The sequence below is a fragment of the Muscardinus avellanarius genome, assembly GCF_963383645.1.
Source record: "Muscardinus avellanarius genome assembly, chromosome: 12".
In the NCBI taxonomy this organism is placed as follows: domain Eukaryota; kingdom Metazoa; phylum Chordata; class Mammalia; order Rodentia; family Gliridae; genus Muscardinus; species Muscardinus avellanarius.
The window spans coordinates 56,400,804-56,414,063 of record NC_137798.1 but is presented as its reverse complement, the minus strand read 5'-3'; the positions used below and the strand labels follow the sequence as shown (position 1 = coordinate 56,414,063).

The following is a 13,260-nucleotide window of genomic DNA, read 5'->3' as shown; positions in this document are numbered from 1 at the left end:
GTTGAATCATGAAAATATAATTTCCTGTAAGTTCTTCCAAGGTAGAGTTCTTGCCTTGCCTAAGACTTGAGCCTTCTCCATTACTGTCTCCTGGACAGTTCTGTCATCTGGAAATTTCTGCATGTGCAAGCTCCTATCACTGACAGTCAGTGACCTTGCAAATATAGCAAAGTTTTTTCCATTTTTCGGTGTTAATTGTTTGAGTGACTGGCTATGATATTATCTGGGATTTACTTAAATTTTTATCCCAATGATAAGGAACCTTTACTTAAGGAATATCATAGATCTCTTTCAACTCACATTGTAATAAACTGGCCAAGAGTGACAGAGAGAGACTAAATGGAAGAAATGAAAAGAATTTCTACCAAAAAATAAAGTAACAATTGCATAAAGACAGCATGCTTAAAATGTAAAAAATTATATGTTCAGCCTTTAAACAAGTTCCCAAATCTAAGCCTACCCACACTTCAAATTAGAAGCTTAGAGGTATTGGTTCTAATCATATTAACTAATCGCAAACATATATTTATTATTCTTCACAGTAGTTGACTTTTAGAGGATCAGTCATAAATAGCATGATTATAAAGCTGAGTGTGGTGGTGCACGCTTTTAACCCCAGTACTTGGGAGGCTGAGACAGGAGGATTGCAAGTTCATGGCCAGCCTCAGCTACTTGAAGAGGCCTTCCAAAACTTAATGAGACCCTGTTTCAAAAAATAAAAAATAAATTAGGGCTACCCTGGGTTCAATCCTTGGTGCCACAAAAAAATAGCATGATCATAAGTCCATGTTTGTCTACTAGATCAATTAACACCTGCTAATTATTAATAGTGCCTTCCCTCCTACTGACAAAAGTATTCTGATTTACTTGATATATTGTAGGTCATTCAGGTCATATTAGGGTCCTTCTCACCTAATGCAGAGACAGGAAAGACGTGAGTCCTGAGGTGGTTTGGTGGCAAAGCTCCCAAGCAAGGGGCAGTGTTATATTTCCTATACAGCTGTTAAGCTTCCAAGTGTGACGTTGTATTTCTTAGGCTGTGGTCTTTGATATGATTAGATTTCTGACGCCCTCATAAGGAGAGTGCATCTGACTGAGGATCAGTGGGGGAAAGGCACGCTCACTCCCAGGATGACCACCGACTTCGACCTGAGTCTGGACAACAGCCCTCTGCTGCAATCCATTCACCAGCTGGACTTTGTGCAGGTGAAAGGTACGCTCTTGTGTCTCTGAGGTGGAGGTCCATTTCCCGTACAGATAGTGGTGCTTGAGCCAGGGCCAGTGCCCCTCGAATGAGCATTACAAAAATCCAGAGTGGCTCCTGTCTTACAGGTAATGAAAACATCTCCTTGTAACCTACCTCTGATCAAGTCAAATAAATTCAGATAAACTCAACACTTGATTCTCTGAGAGTCTTAGAGATCATTCTTATGCTTGGCATCAGAGAATAGCTGACAGAAAAAGAAGCAATGGAACATTGCACATAACTAAAACTCCTTACGGAAGTAGCCCAGAAATACCGATATAAATCAAGGGAGTCCAGAATCAAAATGATTGCTTCTAAGTGAATAAAGATAGCAAGTAAGCGGGTGAGCAGGGACCAGTGGGAGTTTGAGAAGATCACAGCCAATCTGCCAACTGGCAGGAAGATAGGACCCTGGAAGGAAAGGGAAAACTTGAAATAAACACTAAAAGTAGTTTATGTAACTGAAGGAGATGGCAAGATATCATTGAGGTTTTGGGGAGGGGGAGTGAAAGGAAATGCAAGTACTTAAAATTATTTTAAGGAAAATAACTCAAAGAAAAACAAAAACTCTATGCAGCGATATTTTATGGCAATGTAAGTAGTACCATTTCAAGAATATTTCTAATTTTTTAAACTTTTTTTAAGCATACACTCACAGGAAGCTGCAAAAACCATAAGAAGAGGTCTTTCAAACTCTTCATCTAGTTTCCCTCAGTGGTTATATTTGGCATGGTTATGACATCATATGGAAACCAGAAACTGGCACAGTGTGTGTTTGTACTTCTGTACATTTTATGGCATGTGTAGGTTCATGTAACCACAGCAGTCAAGACAGAAGGTGTCTTGACCACAGTGCTACCCCTTCACGGTGACACCCTCCCCTCACCACCAGGATCCCTGGCAACCGCTAATCTTTTCTTCATCTCTACCATCTTTTCTGATCTTTTTTAAAAATGGGAGAAATTGATTCATCCTTTGAAACTTCCGATTTAAGGATCTGCATAATAAATGACTCAGATTTCAATGCTTTAAAATTTTGTTTCTTAAGAAAAGCCTACCTGTTTCCTTTTATCAAACAGAAGGAATCATATAACCCAGCAAGTTTTCGGGCTCTTAGGGCTCACATAATGTGGTCAACCCCATCCTTGCACTCGGTACATGAATTTCTCTCATTCTTGCAATAGTTTCTGATCTCTATTCAATAATCTCCTGTTTTGTTTAATAGATATGGCTTTGAGAAGATGCCTTAATCAATTTTTATATAGGGTATAGATGATAAATTGCAATGCTTTGTTATGGTAGCAAAAACTTTTTAGCATTTATTGAGTGTTAATGCACCAGTCTCCTAAGTGTTTTACATGCATTACCTCCATTTTGCCCTCACAGCCCCAGCAGTGAGCTGAGGAAGCTGGGTTACTTGCATCAGCTAATGAGGCTGGTGGATGGCAGGGCCAGGGTTCACTCCCAGGGAGCCCGACTTCAGAAAACACTCCCACAAGCAAGATGTGGAGGTGCACATTTGTAATTCCAGTACTTGGGAGGGTGAGACAGGAGGATTGCATATTCGAGGCCAGCCTCATGAGACCTTGTTTTAAAATAAAATAAAAAGGGCTGAGGAGATAGAATGACCCTGTGTTCAATTTTAAGTAGGAAGGAAGGGAGGAAGGAAGGAAGGAAGGAAGGGAGGGAGGAAGGGAGGGAGAAAGGAACTTCTACAACTTCCAGTCTGTGCTACAAAGCTAGCACCTTCCTGTGTACTTCTTCATGGAATATCTGAGTGCCTTTCTTGCACTTAGTAAATCTAATTTCTGTGTGTATACTGCAGGAATTCTTTCTTACTGTTTAAGGTTTTTTTCTTTAACACTACATGGTAGGCTGTGAAATAAACCCATCCCTAGAAGAACACAGAGTTCTGTCAAGCTCTCTCTGTCTCCATTTCTCTCAATGAGATAAAATTGTTGAAAGTTTATGTCACGAGTAGCTTGGAGAAGAAAACATGTCACAACAATGCACTGCAAAGGCTTTGGGTGGAAGAGGGGGAAAAAACGAGGCAACCTAATTAGGCCTCTTTGAGGGGACAGAAGGAGAGGAGGTTGAAGGGTTGAAGCCTCAGGGCTTTGAAATGCTCGAGGCAGCTGGTGAAGCGCTCCTGCTCTACACTCATTGCCCTTCTGTGTCCTGTCCATCTGCCCACCGAGGAGTCCAGGCCAGGTGGCAGGCTAGTGATAATTATGTCAGTGAGCAAGCCCTTCAGCGGCTCTGAGAACTGTAGGTTCATGCGCATCCCAGAGCGCGTTTTTGAGGCACTGCACACAGAAGGAAGAGTGGACACAGCTGTATACAGTCTGCTCACTTTTGTACACCCAGAAGAGAATGGTCAACATGCAGAACCCTCACAGCAACAGCTACTGGGCCACAGACTAGCCAGAACAGTTGGTCATGGAGTTTTTGTAACACACCATTTGGTATGAAAGCAGATATTCCATTCTCCTTGTAACACTTCATCTTAATTTACTTCTGATTGTTATCGCTCTGCCTTGTTAATTTATATGCTTTGCTTTGTACTCATCGCATTAATTAATTCGGTGAGAACCCAGTCCTTTTTAGAATCTGAGTAATTTTTACCTGTCAGATGCTTGCAATGGAAAGAAACAACCAAAGGTCATAACGTGATATGTCTTGACTGGCTGCTGCCATTAAGACTTCTCTACTGGACTCTAATGTCTGTTAGCATAAGAACAACTGCTCCTAGTATAGTGTTAGTCTTATAATTGTTTCGAGAAATTCTTAGTTTAATGAACTGCATTTTCACAACTTGTCAGAAAAAAAAAATAAATCCTCAAAAACTGTACCCTAAAATCCATGTTCAAGTGGCCAAACTGAAGTAACATTTAGAATGATATTAATGTAATCTGCCCAGTGTGAAAATAACAACACATGTATTCAGTAGGTGTTTTCTCATTTTGCTAAGTGGATTATAGTAGAAAGTTAGAGTATTTTCAAAGTTACTTAAAACATGTACTTACAGTTCTACAGACTCAATAATTAACTAAACTCTCTGTTCACTTCTTGACTGAAAGCCTTAGCAGGATGTCTCTGGTTCTGAAATCCCATCACAGATACCCTTTTTGTTGTGCCATTGACACTGAAGAAGATAGGTCTGCTGCTGGTGTCTGCAGAATTCTGCTCAGGCCAGCTGCTGTTCAGCAAATGCACTGCCTGGAGTTGTCCTTGTACTAAGTAAGATTTAACTGCTCTTCTCTGTCTGGCTCCACATTACCCCTAAGGAGTTGAGCTCTATCTGGAGATGGCTGATAACGTCTTTGTTATCAAATTGTAATGCCATGTTTTCTAGTTGTATCTTGATTAGAAAACTGTCTTACCCTCTTTCCAGGTGGCTTGGAGTAGTGTTTAACATTTCAGTCTCTCTGTGTTCTCTCTCTCTCTCTCTCTCTCTCTCTCTCTCTCTCTCTCTCTCTCTCTCTCCATAGAACACAACATTTTAAGCTGTCTTCTGTTTTCATTAGAGAACTGTAAAACAACAAGATTTTTTCCCTTAATTCTAAGTTAATATCATTTACTCTTTCCTCGGTCATGGCAAAGAAATTTCAGTCTTCCAAAGATACTGCTACTTGGTTAAGAATAGATTTAAGATATCTACCCCATCCCTGAACAATATTACTCTAGTATTGTGCAAGTACAGAGAATATCCCAAGATTCATGAGTCATGGAGCTAAAATAAAAAATGAAAGTATTCATTATGAACCAGGAAGAAACTGTGACCTAAAACTCCACTAATGCTTTTTAATGCATAGACAAAATGGTTATCAATTTCTTTAAGTGCTTTTAGTCCCCTAGAGATACACTTATCTTCATTAACCATGAATGTAAAAGCCCTGAATATGCACCAAGGTCACTGGCAAGGACAGTGTGATCTAAACAGACTCTCATGTAAATTGTAGGAGCTGCTAGGTTGGCAGGGATGAGATGAGCACACACACACACATACACACACACACACACACACACACACACACACACGCAAGTCATACATTCCAGCCTGGTGGCTTGGTGGCCTGGAATGTATACCCTCATCACATGTGTTCACATCCATCCTTTAACAGGGTACCAGTGACCATTTTCTAGAGATAGTCTGTAGTTTCTAGAAAGTCTAAATGTTATTTATATTGTTTAACCACCACAAAGAGGAAGGACAGTCTACCGACTAACCTTCACAGAAGACAATGCAGGAAAATGGCATTCCCAACCACTGTAGCTGTGGAGGTAAAATGTTTCATTACTATCTGCCAATAATTCTCAGAAATCTTTGTTGTTCCTGTTATAAGAAACAGAAAGAGCCTGGTGTGGTGGTGCACACTTGTAATCTCAGCACTTGGGAGGCTGAGACAGGAGGATCATGCAGGTTTGAAGCCAGCCTCAGCTACTTAGTGAGGCTCTCAGCAACTTAGTGAGACCCTGTTTCCAAATAAAATAGAAAATAGATCTGGGAGTGTAGCCTGAAGGTAGAAAGCCTCTGGGTTCCATCACCAGCACCACAAAAAAGAAAAGAAAAGAAACAGAAACAGAAACAGAAACAGAAACAGAAAGAAGTGTTCAGCATTATGCATGGAGACTTTGCTCTAGGACTCTCCCTGGTCCTATGCTGGAGGAGCAGTGATACAGGCCCAGGAGCCAGCCTCCTACACCTTGGATCCCAACCATGCCCCTTTCTAGCCTCACAACCCCTTTGGCTTCATTTTATCATTTACAGAGATAATAAAAGTACCCTTGAGGGTTGACGCGAAAATTTCACGGAGTTAATACACGTAAACCTCTCCCCACAGTGGCGGTCAGTGAGCACCCAGGGAGCATCGCCTACAGTTCACGTTCAGGTCAAGGGTAGGAGGCCAGCTTCCTGTCTCCTGTGTCCTCAACACACCTGTTTGTTTCACAGAGGAAGTCGGGAAGATTGGCAGTGTTCACAATCTCAGGGATTCAAGAAAAATAGAGAAAATGTGAGATGTAATTTGAAATAGAACAAACCTTAGACAGCAAGATACTTTAAAAAAAAAAAAAAAACAACTGGTAAAGGAAGCCACTGTTGCAGAACTTTAGCTTTGAATCACAGCCCTACCAGATCCTACAGAAGCCAATAAAAGTAGCTGTCCTTGCATCTGAGAAGAGACCTTGGAGCCTGACGCTTGATCTCACAGGCTAAAAGAATGCTTCAGTACAGGGTCAGGAAAAATCAGTTGTTAAGGAAAAAGCATGAAATGAGCAAGAAAATGTCAAGGTCAGAATAGCTATGGCCGCCAAGTGACAAGAGTGTCAGTAAGTCAGATGCTCCTCCACAGACGTCAGTCCAGGGGCTGTAATGCTATCTACTCCCAAGCTGTAAACGATGGATTGACTTGAAAATACTTTGGATTTCTTGTAGACCATTTATTTTATACCCAATAAAATGAAGTGGGGCAACATACCACCCACTATAAAATCTATTTTTCTAAATGTCAGCCTGAGTCTTTGCTAATGGGGCTTTAATTTTATCACATTTGCCTTTTATATGCAACATCATTTGGGGGTATATAAGGAACAGATAAATGAGGAAAAAGAAAATTTCTTAGCACATAGAGAAATAGATTTAGACACATGCAGATGTCTCTGGGTAAGTTCTCCCCCACCCCTTTGCTATTTTTCTCCATTTGTTTATTGTTTAAATCTGGGACAATATAAGATCTGACAATTAGCGAAAGCTTAGATTTTTTTCTATCCTTTTATTCTTTGAAAGCGTATCCACTGAGGAGTGTTAAGTAAAATTTTACTGTTTTAATTACACATGGCATCATGTATTTCAATTAATCTTTTAATTATACCTATGTCTAACAGGGAAATTTGAGTTTCTTATCAAAGACTTTACAAGCATTTGTATGATTCAAGTTGCAACCATCTTGTGATCTTATTCTTTGATTTTGTAATTGAGAAATGTAGACTTGCCTGAAACATGAACAAAGAGAAAACAAAAGAGTGATAGTCTCTTATAAAAAAAAAAAGAAGAGAGTCCAAAGAACTGTTTTATGGTAGACTAATAAGGACAGTTGAGAACAAATATCCAGAAGAGAATCATTTATGTCTCTAGAAATCCTTTGAAGAATGGTTTGCTCAAACTTGCAATATTTAACTTCCGCAATAAATATGATAAAGTATATTATTTTACCAAGGAAACATTTTAAACAGCAAAGTAAGTCACCAACACTTATTTAATGGCATCTAATAATAAAGATAGCATCTAATTGCAACTCCTGGGTGATACCCCTTTCTATGTGGACGCTCATTAGAATCCTTAGATAGACTGTGTCTACTGTCTCAATAAACTCCAGTTAGTCCTGGAGTTTATTTATTCAGCAAGGCAATGAATTTATCTCGTTTCCTCCAAATCTAGATGACTGGAACTTCTGAGACTGGAGTAGCTGCAATTATCTGATAAGATTTCATCTAAAACCTGTATCACTAAAACCAGAAACATGATTTCCCTTCCCAAACTGATCACCTCCAATTGGTCACAAAATTTAACCTAATTATGTTTGATTTTGTTGCTCAGACATGGTTTTATTGTAATGTCTCACAGTCTTTTCTTAAGAAGATAAATGACCTGTTTCACCCTCACATCTCATATGTTAGTCAATGCTGATTTTCCCTCTAGGTTATTCACCACCTGTTTCCTAAATTGCTCTCAAATCAAACACTTCCTTGGCTGGAGTGACTGATAAGAAATACATTTAATTCAATGCATGATAAATGCATGATTCACAAAGTTCAATTTTGATATAGCATACCAGATGTTCCATGGATAGCATGTGTTCATCTAAATGTTCCTCTACGTGGCCCAAGCTGTTATCTCCTGTTATCAAATTATGAAAAATAATAATAAATAAATAAATAAATGCTTTGGAGCTTAAAAAAGTAGTTCATATAAACACTGCTCCTGGCTATATACATTGAGCTCATATGTTACAAACATGGATTATTCCTTGAAAAGAGTTCCTATGTCTTTGTCTGCACGTCCAGCCACTCTACAATTTTAAGTAGCATAGAAGATTCTCAGAACCAGGAGTGGTGGCACACACTTATAATCCTAGTACTTGGGAGGCTGAGACAGGAGGATCACAGGTTCAAAGCCAGCCTCAGCAATTTAGCGAGACCCTGTTTCAAAATAACAAGTGAAAAGGGCTGGTGGTGTAACTCAGAAGTAGAATGTACCTAAGTTAAATTCCCAGTACAAAAAAAAAAAAAAAAAAAACAGATTCTCAATATAAAATGTGGAAGGGGAGGTGTTGTAACTAATAACACTGTGACCAGTTCTCACAAAGCCAGAGGACACCTGGAGCCTCCGGCCATGCCCTAGTCTCCCCTCGTACTCCCAGGCTCATGTTTGGGTTGGGTCAGGTCATCTATACTTGAAAACTAGTGGACTTGACCTCATCCTGTTTCCAAGGTAGAGCAGCCTTGAGAGAATGACATCAGGTTCCTTGGAAGTTTCGAAACTAAGAGACCAAGACTTGTGTCACTTGCTACCAAATGTCAAAAGCCCACTACTGTGGATATTTATGGGCATAAGATATAAAAGAGAATCACTACATTAAAAAAAAATGTAACAGACAAACATGCACACACACACACACACACACACACACACACACACACACATCTATACTAGAAATAGAGATGTTTCAGAGTCATATCTCAAAATGTATCCTCAGTTTATAAACTGGGTTCAGATCTCAATGGGTTTTGTGATAAAATTATTACCATAGTGTCAGCCATGTTATGAATCTTTTCCTCGGGAATGGTGTCTGCCCTGCTCAAGGGGGTGGTGGTAGAGGAGTCCGCTGAATTTGCCTGTCTCCCTTTTAGCTCCCTCCATTGAGGTGGGAAGTGGCACCTGGAGCTTAGAGCAAGGCCTCACAGGAGTTGAAACTAGAGACTCTGAGAAGGATCCCTGCCAGCCCCCCATGCACCCAGGCTGGCTCCTTCTAACCATATGTTTATTGGGGGTGCTTATCATTCCAAGATATTGAAATATTTGCAACTGAACAAAAGCCAACATCATACTAATTTCTGTTTAGCTTCCTCTCCAGTCCCAGCAACCCCCATCCTACAGCTAGAAGAGTGTTGCACCCACAACAACAGCGCCACGCTGTCCTGGAAGCAGCCTCCTCTGTCCACGGTGCCCGCCGAAGGCTACATTCTGGAGTTGGATGATGGCAGCGGTGGTCAGTTCCGAGTAAGTGGCCAACCTATGACCTTTAGCCAAAACCTGCGTCTCCCCTGGAGAATCTTTCATGGAGTCTCAGGCCTGGCTTCCCTATCTCTCCCAGAGATGGGCTACCCTGACAGGGCCAGCCTACCCTTCAGCTGAGACCTGCTTTCTCCCTGTACCATCAAAGAAAACCATGGCATTCTCTAGAACTGTCCTGCTCTTCCCAAGAGATAATACCAGCAATACTGTGAGCTCAGGACCAGGTGACCTGCATTTTAATCTGCTCTCCTCCACTTATCTGGGCCAATTTTTCATCTCCTTATACTTTAGGTCCTCGTCTGTAAACCAGGGGAATGATAACAAAAGCATTGTACTTATGTCTTGTTGCCGATAGTCCATTTGATGGTACTAAAATTCTTGAGCTGGGTGTGGTTGCGCACACTTGTAATCCCAGCATTCTGGAGGCTGAGACAGGAGGACTACAGTTCGCAGACAGCCTCAGCTACTTAGTGAGGCCCTTTGCAACTCAGTGAGACTCTGTTTCAAAATAAAGAATAAAAAATAGGGCTGGGGGTGTCCCTCGGAGATAGAATGCCCCTGGGTTCCATCCCCAGTACCGAAAAAAAAAAAAAAAGAATAAAATTCTTACCTGCTGGCTAGTACATGGCAAGCCTACAGCAGTAGCTGTTATTATTACTATTATTATCTATCACTAGTAATAGTATTAGCCACTGCCTAAGATTTGTTTCTGCTACTCCAGTAATTGATTGGCATTCCTGTTACTTGACATGCTTTCCTGTTACAGCCTCCCTATTCTAGGAAGTGTTTCTAGCAAAGTTCCTCCAGTTCTATTTTCCTCTGAGCCTTTTACCAGACAGAACTGATGTCAAGGGATTATAACCTCCATGAAACAAGGGATCCCTGACCCCCTTGGGAAGCTCGTGGTCCCCCCTGAAGGGAGGACAGGCTGCCTTTGGGTAAAGCATAGCCCTGGCCTACAAGTTGACAGTTCAGGTGTGACTGACTGCCTGTCTGTGCATGTCTGCTCCTCTCTCCTGCACACACAGCCACATTCCTGTCCATTCTCTTCTCCCAGCTTGCTTTCTACTTGGTTCAACTCAGTCTTGTCTGAGTTTTCTTTGCTGGGAGTTTCGATGCCTTCGATCTCCTAAGGGAGCGTCCCTTCTGGGAACCAAGACCAGTTCTTACACTGATGAAGAGGTTTGCCTAAAAGCAAACCCCAGGCTCCGGTGTGGGGGGAGACTGTCTTCTGGCCATCCATGGCTAAGCCTGGGCTGGCAGCTCTCAAGAACAAAGCCCATGGAGGTATCCTCTTCTGAAAGTTTCGATCCACCATGAGGTTTATTTTATTTTATTTTATTTTATTTTTTTGGTGGTACTGGGGTTTCTGGAAACCCTTCTACCTCTGGGCTACACTCCCAGACCAATTTTATACTTTTTTATTTGGAAACAGGGTCTCTTAAGCCAGCATGGCTGGCTTCAAACCTGCCCGATCCTCCTGTCTCCGCCTCCCAATCGCAAGGATTACAAGCATGCGCCACCACGCCCGGCTCGCCCGGCTCGACCATGAGGTTTAAATGCTTTCAGTTAGCGGGCGTGGTGGCGCAAGCCTGTAATCCCCGCGCTTGGGAGGCTGAGACAGGAGGATCACACAGGTTCGAAGCCAGCCTCAGCTACTTACTGAGGCTCTCAGCAACTTAGTGAAACCCTGTTTCCAAATAAAGTATAAAATAGGTCTGGGAGTATAGCCCACAGGTAGAAAAGCCCCTGGGTTCCATCCCCAGTACCACCAAAAAGTAAATTAAATAAATAAATAAATAAATAAATGCTTTCAATCAGGGATTTCCACGTCTTCTGCTATTCTCCTCAAGGACAAAGGCTCTTTTGATAGGGAAGCCCTAAATGTGCTGGTATGGCAGAAGCAAGTTTCTGCATTTCCAAATTAAGGGTTTTAGATTCCATTTCAATTCCTGTCGTGCGTGTGTGTGTGTGTGTGTGTGTGTGTGTGTGTGTGTGTGTGTGTGTACATGCATGTGCTCGCGTGCATTCACACATACCTGTAAAACTCCTATTAGTTTCTCACCTCTGACTTTGCCTTTCAGTTCTTATTTCATATTCAGGGACTCCCCACCCCTTTATTTCCTCCCTCTCTCCCTCCTGAGAAACTATTTCTCCTGGGTCCCCCAGTTCTGGACATAAATAAGTTCTCTTGTCTTGGCTTTTTTTGCCCAATACTGCCTGTTGGCGGCATCCAGCTCATGCTAGGTTGCTTTCCTTCTCTCATAGCTTCAAGGTCTTCCGTCGTCCTGCTTCCTTGCCCACCTACATGCTGCCCTCTCTGCAGCGCACTCTTTCCCACATTTCTCTTCCAAGATCCAGGCCCAGATTTCTACTTCTGTGGACTCTTCTATTTTTAAATCTTTAAAATGCCTTTAACTTGACATGCTTTAAAACAAACCCATAATTTTCCTTCAAACCTTAGTTCTGTCTTATCTACATTCCCTTTGTCCTTCTTAGATATCACACTGAGAATCTAAGTACCAACTGACTCCTCTTTTCTCCTGATCCCCAATAACAGAAGGAAGCCACTGAATCCCCCTGATTTTCTCCTAGTCAACTCATGGCTCTCCCATCTGGGTCTCTCATCTGGGCCCACTTACTCCTCAGGCTACTAAAAGAAGGTATGACCCAGCCATAATCCATGCATATCCCCACCCAAGGGCTGTTCAGCCTCTTCTTGGCCTTGCTACTCAAACACAGCCCTCCCCAAGCAGCACTGGCCTCACCTAGGCCCTTGTTAAACATGCAAAATCTCATACCCTGCTCTACCAATACACTGGATCAGAAACTGTGTTTTAATTAGATTCGCGGATAATTCATATGTACATAAAATTTGAGACTTGCTGAATGAGAGGGCATAGTATTGAGATTTTTGTTACTGCTGCAGGACAATGAATTGATGAAGACCCAGTCTTCTTAGTTGCCCACCAGAGAGTCGTCATTCTAAGACTGCTTTGAATGCAAATTATTTTTATTCATTACATCAGCATAAGTTTGCAAAGTGTAGAGCTAAAGAGGGAAGCAAATACCTAAGCTATGCTAAAGATGCATTATGCTAGGATTTATTTTAAGCTTTTGAAATGTCATTCTTCCTCCCCCTTCCTCTGTACTGTGTTGCAAACCTATACTTCTCTGGCTTTGAGTGTGATCCTTGTGCAGTTCCTGAAGTTATCAGGGGAATTATAAACACAGTAGAGAGACCACCCTCATTTTTTCAAACATATTTTTTAAAACCATACTGATGAATAAAAAGCTCAGCAGGTATAACATACTATATAAATGCCAGGTTGATATTAATAAGGGCAGTCCTAACTATAAACACCCAATTTTAATTTGTAAGCCCTATCTATTAATAACTGCCACTGGGTCAGTACTTGGGAGGCTGAGGCAGAAGGATCTCATGTTGAAGGCCTGCCTGGGCAACTTAGCAAGACCTTGGTTCAAAAATAAATGAATGAATGAATGAGTGAATAAATAAATAAATTTTTTAAAAGGGCTTGGGGTAGCCAGGCATGGTGGCACACACTTGTAATCTCAGCATTTGGGAGGCTGAGACAAGAGGATCATGGTTCACAGCATCAGCTACTTAGTGAGGCCCTTTGCAACTCAGTAAGACCCTGTTTCAAAATAAATAATAAAACAATAGGGCTGAGGGTATAGCTAAAAGGTAGAATAC

The 13,260-nt window shown here is 41.5% G+C and overlaps 1 protein-coding gene across 25 annotated transcripts in view; it reads left to right on the top strand.

Moving 5' to 3' along the window:
- The window catches only part of TRIM9 (tripartite motif containing 9), a gene marked incomplete at both ends in the record, with an annotated part of 113,098 nt that overhangs the window by 74,145 nt on the left and 25,693 nt on the right, over window positions 1-13,260 (top strand). For 19 of the 25 annotated variants that reach the window (XM_080707766.1, XM_080707767.1, XM_080707768.1 and 16 more), the window contains 2 exons: window positions 1,060-1,213; window positions 9,370-9,527. In XM_080707766.1, coding sequence (XP_080563892.1) covers window positions 1,060-1,213; window positions 9,370-9,527 — 312 coding nt within the window. The remainder of the gene's footprint in view (window positions 1-1,059; window positions 1,214-9,369; window positions 9,528-13,260) is intronic. The other 6 variants (XM_080707764.1, XM_080707756.1, XM_080707773.1 and 3 more) reach the window with 2 other exon arrangements.